The 10,704-nt window shown below is 44.9% G+C and overlaps 1 protein-coding gene across 1 annotated transcript; it reads left to right on the top strand.

Moving 5' to 3' along the window:
* The first annotated feature begins 2,976 nt into the window (after positions 1–2,976).
* Positions 2,977–10,343, top strand: NDUFS5 (NADH:ubiquinone oxidoreductase subunit S5). The gene is made up of 3 exons (XM_039511960.1): positions 2,977–3,131; positions 7,538–7,755; positions 9,970–10,343. Exons 2-3 carry the CDS (start codon positions 7,540–7,542, stop codon positions 10,072–10,074), a joined length of 321 nt encoding a protein of 106 aa, XP_039367894.1. The 5' UTR covers positions 2,977–3,131; positions 7,538–7,539; the 3' UTR covers positions 10,075–10,343.
* Positions 10,344–10,704: the final 361 nt, after the last annotated feature.

The following is a 10,704-nucleotide window of genomic DNA, read 5'->3' as shown; positions in this document are numbered from 1 at the left end:
CCCGCAGGCGTCCCTGCGGAGGGTCCGCTGGTCCCGCGGCTCTGGTGGACCTACCGCAGGCACGCCTGCGGATGCTCCACCGAAGCCGCGGGACCAGTGGACTCGCCGCAGGCACGCCTGCGGGAGGTCCACCGGAGCCGCCTGCCGCCCTTCCAGCAACCGGCAGAGCGCCCCCGCGGCATGCCGCCCCAAGCACGCGCTTGGAATGGTGGTGCCTGGAGCCGGCCCTGGTTTTAAACCTTTAATGATGAAATGTTTAAAAAAAACAGCACAAAGCACTGAGCCAGCTTTGCTTGAGCCAGGCAAGGTGAGCTATCAAACATACCAATGAGAACAAGTTTTTTTTAGGGAAAGTAACGAGAGGGGTAACAATTAGTGATTAAAATCAACCGTTGATTCATCCTGGTCCGCCGCCTCTTAGAGACAGATTGTTCAAAAGAGCTTAGCTGCCATTTAGGCACCTAACTGGACAATGGGAGCAGCTGGATGCTGTACTGGTCTGAAAATCCGGCCCATAGCATTCATGGCTTGGTTGGGGCCTACCTGTGATTTTTGCTTGTTATAAGTAGGACAGGAACTGGCAGCAGTAATACCTTTCTAAGTCCCTGTTCTGGAACTCTTTTAAGTACACGAGTAGTCCTGCTGAATAGAAGAATAGGGGGAGCTGTCTTGTAGATATTCAACACTATAACAAAACTACATACCATGCAAGGTTTGATTTTTTGTGACAAATATGTGGCAAACTCCTATCTGTCATGGAACCACATGTCGTGTCTACTTGGAATTTCTGTGCAATAGTAGGCATCAAAATCAAATCCCCCAGTCCTAAAAGCGCACATTCTTAGCACTTTAGCTAAGGGAGACTCTCAGTCAGCGGCTAGGAGTGTTGGACATATGACAGAGTTGAGCAGTTCAGAGTCCCACCAACAGTGGGCAGTGGTGATGCATACGCACTGATATTCATTACAATGCTACTACCATGGCCACTGCAGAATCAGGTCCCTTCAAGGCTGGAGACAGGACCATTGACAATCTCTTTTATTAAACTAATGAAAGAAGATCTCTCAGCTGTAGAGACAGCATTTCCACCCATGACAAATCGAGAGTGGGTGGGGTCCCTTGCAGTAGACAATAAGTCTCCTCGATCAGCAGCATAAGCAAGTCAGTTTTTAAGGGACCTGTTAGCAGATAGAATCCTACCATCTGGAATCCACCATAGTTGCAGGGAAACTCACTTCTGCATTAAAACTAGGTTTTATTTTGATGATGGCTGTGCTTAAGGGGTTATGGAGAGCCGGGCCCCAAGGTGCTAGGTGCTGGACAAATAGAGTAATAGACAGTCGCTGTTCTGAAATGCTGACAAGACAGACAAAGCTGTGGAAAAGGGCTGTAACACATTAGCGGAATGACAGGTGGTAGTGGGGTTTAGCTGACCAGAGGGAAGGCGAGTAGCACAAAGGAGGAAGGAAGGGGAGGGGTATGCTGGGCAGCCTGCCCCAGGGCTGGTGGAGTGAAGCTGAAGTGAGGGACGGACTGAAGGAGGGGGCTGGAGCAAACAGCTAATCAGCACATGGGAGAGAACTCTCCAGAGTCAAAATTGTAGAAAGCAGCATGGTCACATCAGCAGAATCCTTGCTGCTGATCCTGCTTCTGGGTTTGCTCCTGCCATGTTGACAGTTGCAGGTCTCTGGGGGGTAGGATTAGCTCCTTCCTGCAATTTTTCTTCCCCACAGCAGGGCTTGGTGGATTGGAGGGGCACTGCAATGGCCTAAGTACCTAAAAGGTGGGAGTCACCCCTGCATAGCAACAGGCACAGAGCATTAACCCTGGCTGGGTTCTATCTTTCCCTATTACCCTCTCTATGCAGCAGTACCCACTGAGGCTGCTTCCTTGTCTGCTCAGGCTGACTTGAGAGTTGCTGTGGGCCCTGGATTTGGTTTGTTCTGGAATCTTTCTTCTCTAAGCCCACATGGCTTGAGGGATGGGGGAGCCCCATCTGAGTCTCAAAACAGGAAACGCTTCCATAGTTTAAATTGGAGATCAATGCTGATGCCTTGCTAAACAGCGACTACAACATTCCACTGGCTGTTTTTATGTTTAAGCAATAATTGTAGGAATTTTTTCACTTCCTAAGCGCTAAGGGGGTTGAAATGCCGCCCCCGGATTTAGAGCGGCTGAAGTGGTTCCCACACCCCCCCACACTTCCGGTCAGGAGACACATAGATTAGCGGCTGTGTATATCTCTCTCTACACACAGCATACACCAGCCACCACCAGGAGAGGGGAGGAGCGTTTTTGTGTTACATGATGCAATAGCATGCATATGATAACCACTTGAATAAATAAATGTGGACAGCCCCCCCGGGAGGGCTGGGGGGGGACTGACACTGACTGACTTGATTTGCTTGATTTAAATAATGATTTATCAAGGTGCAGGATCTTTCCAGGGGATTAATCACTCCTCTCAGAAGGGGATCCAAGAGTATCAAACAGAAATGAGATCAGCCCTGAACTGACAATTACCATGGCTTTGGACATTGCTAAGAACTATCACGTTCAACAAAACTAACTCAGACTGACAGTAGAATACCGTGTGCCCAGAATAAAACCACTGGGGATTCAGAGGTTGGAAACAGAAAGCAGTGAGCTGGGAGCTAGATATTTTCTGGATACACTTATATCATGTCAGGAAGGATCAGAGGTCTAAGGATCATCCCATCTGACCACTGGGGGAGGGAGGGGAGAAATATGATACCCCACAAAGACACAGAGGGCTGGAGGGTGTGGATCATTCATTATCCCCCCCCCCCCACCCCCAGCTTGCAGGGGACACCAGGGCCCTGTCATCCCTTTAGTCTGCAGGAGATGTCACCCCTCAGCCTGCAGTGGGATTGGGGAACTGTCACCCCCCAGCCTGCAGGTGGCGCTGGAGGTGTACTGAGGAGACGACGTGTTCCCCTCCAGTTCCCAAGAGACGCTCTCTCTTTATTTCTCTATGATTCCTTCCCCGTGAGGAGACTCCGAGCCGTAAAACACAGCGCGGGTGGCGTGCGAAAGGGAGCGGTTTACGGCAGCGAGTGTCGTAAAAGCCCTGAGAGGACGAAGGAGTAGGGCGCAGCGGCGGTTCGCAGGTGAAGCTCCTGGGTTGGAGGGGGGGCGGGTCTGTTCCGGGGTGTCGGGCCCGGCCTCTGGCTCGCGGGGAGCCTCATCTCCCCGAGTTGTGGGGGACCGGGCCACCGCGCTGCGCGGCCGGACTCCGGTTCTCCCTCCCCCCCGCCCCGCGCAGAGTGGGGGGGGGGGGCGGTGCCCGGGGGCTGCAGGCCCCGCCCCGCGCTCCCGCCAACAGGGGTGTGGGGCAGCCGGGGGTCGCCTCACGGGTTGCCCCAGCTCCTGCCTCCGCCCCCAGGGGGGCGTGGAGGGGGTTGACCCAGGGGTTTTCTCCAAACAGGTTTCTTAGTGCCCCCCCCCCCCATCTATCGCGGAGAGGGGTTGGCTCTTTTTCGGGGATGGCAGCCCGTGAAGCTAGGGTGGGTTGTTACCATTATAAATAATTAGCAGTGGTTGCCTGCATTCGCTAGGGGTATTTCTTGCTGCTTTTTGCAGCACTCAGCAACTTCTGATCCAGTTGTTCCGAGATGAAGAAATCTTTGCAGGATAACGAAGTTTATCCACATATTGAGTTTGATTTTAATTAAATCTACCTTGCATCTGTTCTGTTTGTCGAACCATCTATTTCCCATTAAGGAAGAAAATTATGTCTACAAGGGCATTTTGTTTCTGGTACAAAAGACAGTTGGGAACAAGTGTTTTTCAGGTTTTGTTTCCATGTTTCTGAAACATAGCCACTTTTTGCTGACAGATTTGGAAGTGTAATGTCTTGATATTTCAGTCACATCTCAACTGGTACAGAACTCACGCAGCTGATCTGTGTTTATGATTTCCTTCATTTTGAGCGCTTCCATTAGGTTCGTAAAGTCTGCGAAACTAAGGGCTTGTCTACACCGGCAATGCTAAAGCAACTGCCGTGGTAGTGCTTTAACGTGGCTTGTGTAGTCGTGGCAGAGTGCTGGAAAAGAGCTCTCCTGGCACCCTAAAAAAACCATCTCCACAAGGGGCATAGCTACCAGCACTAGTGCACTGTCTACACTGGTGCTTTACAGCACTGAAACTTGTGCTCAGGGGGGTGTTTTTTCACACCTCGAGCGAGACACTTGCAGCACTGTAAAGACAAGCCCTAAGCTTCTCATAGAGCTCAATGGGCTTCGGAGTCGTCATTACATTGTCTGAAGAGAAATCAAACTAGTTATCAATATACAAAAACATTAAGTCATAAATCTTAATGAAGTCTTGCTTTATGTTTGCTTTTTGTTCTGGTCGTGGTTTTCCATCTGTTTGGTGTGGAATCTAAAAAAAAATCTTCTTTACAATTTAGCTACTTCATCTTTAAAATGGTACATCTTTGTGTACACATCAGTAATGCAGAGCTTTGATTCTTCCAAATGCTTCACAAGTTTGTCGACACAAGTTACACTTGGGGGCAGGGGGAGAACACCTGTAAATTTCCACAGTGCAGGTATACACACTATCTTCAGTGAAAATTTTATTTGAAGTTACTGGGCAAGCATCACCTAGTGACTTGAAACAGGCCTTAATTGCAGGCCAGTTTCTCAAAAGGTGGTCAACTGCTGGGTTAAGGGATAGCCATCTTCTACTCACATGTTTCAAGTACTTCCTTCCGTTCAGTTTCAAGAAACTCAGAAAAAACCTTTACCTTCCTCCCCTCACTTTGCAGGCACAAAAAAGTGTTGAAAATTTACAACCAATCATTTCTACATCAACTAACAGCAGATTGCTAGCACATTTGCAGGTATCATGGGTTGTGTGTGCAAGGTAGTTTGCCTTCAGAATGCAGTCATTTTCAGCAATAACTGATGCATCTGTGAACTATGGCAAACACAGCTTGGTGTATTATCAGCCAAGTACGCAGTAATACAATTAATATTAAGCTGGTGTTTCTCTAGGCAGTTTTTAATGGCACGATGAATCTGCAAGTGGCATTCATCACTGTCTTCATAAAAATCAAGCAAGTTGCATTGAACACCATTTGATGTTTCCAATGTGCTTGGGATACTTTATCACATCTTTCTTTTCCTTTTATTTGAGGCATCAGTTGCTACAGAGAAGTACATGGGCTGTTGTGTTGGCACTGGAATAAATCCAGTAAACAATTCCTCACGGACTTTGGGGCCAAAACATTGGTCACCAATAGCTCTGCCTTGATTCTTTCACAAGACTGTTAACAATATTTGAATCATGAAACATTTCACTAGCAAGCTTATTGCCACAGTGTATGCTGTTGTAACTAAGGCCGTGGTTAACTATGTGGTAGATGATTGCAATTTCTCATGCTGCAGTTCTGTCACCTTCAGACTAAGAGACAAAGAATTTGTTAATATTTTGTCATACCTTTGGCATGTGTGCTTTTTCTTATGTCCATTGTTACCGGTGTGCGGCATTAGGTCAGTTTTGCCTCCATGCTTGATAGTGAATTCACACCAGCAAAAAGTACAACAGGTTTTACCAGAAATCCTATAGAAGTCAATGAATGCTTAAGTGTTAGTAGGATTAGAATTTTAGGTCTGGCCTAGACTAAAAATGGATTGCTGGTATGGCTAGGTTGGCAAACACTCCTAGTGTAGATACAGTATTTACAGGTAAGAGTGCTTTTGGTTGTATATTTTATCATAATAACTAGCTCTTACACAGCACTTTTTTCATTATAAAGCATCTTGAGATTTAACAAAGGAGGTAAGTTTTAATTATCCTTGATTTACACATGGGGAAACTGAGGTACAGAAGCAGCAAAGAGTCCTGTGGCACCTTATAGACTAACAGTTAGTTTATAAGGTGCCACAGGACTCTTTGCTGCTTTTACAGATCCAGACTAACACGGCTCCTCCCTCTGATACTTGAGATACAGAAGTGACTTGCCCAAGGTCACCCAGCAGGCCAGGGTCAGAAGAGTCAATAGAATCCAGGTCTCCTGAGTTCCAGTTCAGTGCACTGCCTACTACACTATATAAGCAAAAGCACTTTTGTGCTAGCATAACTATCTCTACTGGGGCTTTTGCCAGTATGCAAATGTCATAAAAAGAATCACACCTCAAGCAATATTCTATACGGGCAAAAGTTTCTAATACAGACCATGCCTTGGACCATAAGCTTTCTATGGCGGGGTAATCTTTATTTTTGTGTGTCATACTGCGCGAACCACATTGTTGGGTGTTGAAATTTCAATTAAAACATATAGTTATAAATATACTGAAAACATTAATAGATTTTTTTTAACAAAATCTAAATTTGGGACATAAAGTAGATGACAATATCATATTAATTATACATTTTAAAAAGTGATTTACTGCTTTGTTGATGAAAATGCAGACGTAAAAATTCCACATTTGATACATAGCATTATTGCCTCATTCTGGTAGTTCCACAGCCTTACTGTTAGAAATAAAGCATTAAAACTGTGGCTGTGTTTTCTGTAGCTGCACTGTTATTGACAGTGTATTGTAAAATTTAGACTGTCTATAGTACAGTCTCTCTTCCCTGAATAGCCAATAGTGTAAATAAACATAGAATGTACACCTGGGGCCAAATACAGCAATCGTTATTGGGTTAAATCCCCTGTGACTTCAGTGGAAGCTTAGCCGGAGTAGAAAAACTGGGTAAGAACACAGGGCTTATTTTACAGACCTGAGCCACACGGTACAGTATCACAATTGTTAAAAATCATGCAAACCTAAGAACATGCAGAGAAATGGAAACAGAGGAAGGTACCAACTTCCTACATGTTGCATATAGAAAAGGTGTTGAAAATTCATGGAGATCTGTTGCAAAAATGCAATCATAAAGTACATTTAACTCCTATCCAACGCTTTTGAGTGCATTGCCCTTTGGCCTGCTACGCTAGTTGGGAGATCAGAGACAAGGAGAATTAAGAGATTTACAAGGGCTTGTGAATTATAACCCCCAAGATCATACAATCAAAAGGTCTGTATATATAAAAAATATCTGCGAGTACATGCATACGTGTGTGTATATATAAACGGGTCCATGTATTACTTTAACTGAGTCTGGTGTTAAATACTATTTTATCAATGCATTTTATTATGAATGAACCTTGTGTACAACAGGAGCCATCCATAGAAATGCCATTGAGTGGATATTTTTATTGTTTTAAAAAATGATTCCAAAACATTTTCTCTCTGTTCAGATGCTAAAGAAGTTAGCTTATATTATCTCTATCTGTCTTCCTGCAAAAAAATAGATACTATATGTTGGATGAATATTTAACTTTTGCTTCTGCTCTTGTGAAAATAAAACTTAAATGAATCACTTGGAAAAAGTATTAAATCGTGCACTAAAAAGCCTTATTTGAAATATCTGCTTTCATATGCTTCTGCTTTACTGAGCTAAATCTCTAGACTGATCCTATAACCGCCATTCTTTATCTTCCTCCTCACTTCCTGCTCAGCCATGCCATTTTGGAATCTCCAAGAGCAGCTGGGAGTCAATGTGGACAAATGGATGGTGCAGCAAAGCTCAGAGCAGCCCTACAAGCGGGCAACTCGGTGCCATGCCTTTGAGAAGGAATGGATTGAGTGTGCCAGTGGCATTGGGCGCACTCGTGCACGCAAGGAATGCAACCTAGAATATGAAGACCTCGAAGAGTGTGTTACTAGGCGCAAGATGGTAAGAAAATATGAGCTAGGTATGGGCAGGGGAGGGAGTGAGGTAGAGGGAATGTATATTACACACAGTGTGAACACTGGGATAAATAATAAGGGCTATGCAAAATTTTCAGTCCAGTACAAAGAGCAGTAACAATACACCTGTCACTAACCCCTAGGTCCCAACTTCTGCCTCCAGATAAACGTCTGTGATTCCTAGTGACTTCAGTGGGAGCCTGAGAGCAGAATTCGACCATAGAAATGCATGGTTAGGATGCAGTGAGAAATTTAGTATTCTGTAGAGAAAGCAGGGCAGAATATCATCAGTGGATTAGTCCTACGTCTGACTCTCAAAACTTTTTTTTTTTCTTGGAGATTTTGTTCCTAGTCAGTACCTAGCTATTGTTGGGATGAGTACATTGTAGAGTCTGAGCAAATAACCTTGTTGTTAAATTCAGACGTGGAACTCTTCAAACCTTGGCAGTGTTTGTGTTTATTTGTAAACCTGACTCTCTCAAAAAATGCTCCCTTCAGTTCTTTTACGCTGAGGCAACAGATAGATCAGCTCAGCAGGAAACCCAGTATGTCAGGTGACATGCCTGTCGTGGCTTACTGAGCCCCAGAGCTTGGGGAACATTGCAGCATGCTGTCTACTTTCCAAGAACTTCAGCTGTGATTCACTCAACTTCCTGCTCCTCAATGCAATAATCCATGATTCAATAAGGAAAACATGGATTTGGGATCTTTGATGGGTAGACCTGCCTTCTTAAAAGGATGCCAAGGACTGTAGTAACAAGGGATATCAGGCCATTCTGAGTAATATTTCCCAGTTGCTTACTGTTTCCCTGTTTCCTGACTGCAAGGTCTCTAATCCTACTGTAGTCGCAATGTGCTTGTACCGTGGAGGAGTGATAAACAAAAATGTTGCCCATTAAGATGATACGCACATCAATTAGTAACAGGTAACTGAGCATATGTTATAAAAATAGTTTCCCTCGGAGGATATTTAGCGGTTATGTAGCACTGTAGATTTTCGAAACAGTTTACGAACATGAGCCCTTACGCCGCTGAAGCTGCTTAAATAAGGTTAATTCTCTCTGCTCTTATGGGAACACAGTGACAGATAAGATTACAAGGGCAGCTTATGTGTAATGGGGCCATCATTGACAAGTTCTTGGGGGCACGGCAGAAAGGGACTTCAGGAGAAGGAGTAAGGTGGAAGGAAGTTTAGTGTTGCTTACTCAGAGCATTGTAAGCAAATAACAAATGAGGTTAAAGGCTGTGGGGTGAACTCTCAACTCTGAATTCTCCCTGTGGTTTCTATGGAAGTTGTATCTTGACTCAAACCATGGGATTCTTAGTAATAAATGTTTATCATCTGGTAGCTGAAAGACCCCAGTCGGGACTGGTGCCCCATTGTGCTAGGGGCTGTACAAACATAGAAAAGACCATCCTTGTCCTGAAGGGTTACAGTGTAAAGGCAAGACTTTCTCTAGTGGTTGCAACTGTGCCCATGGTGCCTTGTACTTAGGCATATTAGTGACTCCATTCATGGAGCAGTCTATTAGGACGCAGTTTTCATTGCAACGCAAAATATGCTGGGTTACTCAAATGTCACCCGTACTTCGGCTCACTTTACTTACTTGTTTGTAATTTTTGTCTTTTTTTTTATTGGTTTTTCTTTTTTTTTATAACAAAAAACCCCCTCAGTGCTCCTAAAACACTATATGCAGCTCTTACAGCCGTAATAAGTGTGTGTGTGGCTGATGAAGGGGACAAAGTAACATGGATAAGGAAACAAATTCTAGTTTAAAGTTTGCCTGGGGGTGATTACAAATGACAGTGGAAAGATTTTTTAATTCTGATAATGTCTATTAAAAGACAGATAGTAAAATATAACAATCTGTAACCCAAGAAAAGTTCACGCATGCGTGTGGTAGTGTACAGCCCCTTCAGTTGCAGCCACTGTTGGGACACATGGCTACATTTAGTTCAGGTTTCCATTCCATCCAGTGGAGCAATGCACACGTTGTATAGATTCTCTTTGCAGTTATACTTTGTTGGGAGGGGATGTGATAATACTGTTTTTACCTTGTAACTAGAATGTCCTAGCACGTTTGTGCCAGGGTCCTGACCTGTGAGGCTTTGAAGGAAGGTTCTCTATTCCCGCTGCTTCTCTAGTGTCCTCTTTTCCTGCTACACAATCTCTATTCCTTAACTCATTTGTCTTTGGCAGATAAGGCGGATGCTAACAATTTTGGCGCAGAAGAAGCAGCTGATAAAGGAAGGGAAATACACACCACCTGAGCACCACAGTGGCGAACCGGAGGCCAGGCCTTGATCTGCTGCTGGTGACATTGAGTCCCTCTGACAGCAGAGCTAACCATGCATCACCCTCTGTGCACGTGTTGTGGGAATGAAACTCCTCTGTTAAAGTTGGCCCAGTTATACCCTGTGTGCAGCTGTTCAGCTGCTGGCTGTCTCTCTCTTGCAGGCCAGCCATGCAGAGTATATATGTTCTGAATAAAGGACCTGTCATCTTTTAGATTAAGTGATGCCAGTGTCTCTAACTGATCAGTTCAGAAATTAAATATCTCCTTGGGAACCCTCCTCTCGGCTCTGTCTTTTTTTCCCTCAGGAGTGGCATATGGGTTAGTGTCGTAAGTTTGAGAGGGCACTAAAGCAGCTCACAAATGCATTGTAAAATCTCCTGTGCTGACATTTGGGGCCTGATCTGCAAAGACACTGGCTGCCCACAACTCAGTTGGAGTCAATGGGAGCTGGGAGCGCTCAGCACCCCTGAAAATCAGGCTGTAGCTATCTGCCTTCCCTTCGTTACTTCTGTGTCCTTTAAAAGCCCCTGCCACATATCTTAGTATAGCATAAACTAGACTGTCTGGTCACACAGAACGGGGAATCTGCACATTGTTCTATCTGTGATTCCAAGAGATCGCTACCCATCAGCAACATT

Source organism: Mauremys reevesii, linkage group 23 (assembly GCF_016161935.1).
Source record: "Mauremys reevesii isolate NIE-2019 linkage group 23, ASM1616193v1, whole genome shotgun sequence".
Lineage (NCBI taxonomy): Eukaryota > Metazoa > Chordata > Testudines > Geoemydidae > Mauremys > Mauremys reevesii.
Note: the sequence above shows the minus strand (reverse complement) of the source record. Positions and strands in the feature narration are given on the sequence as shown.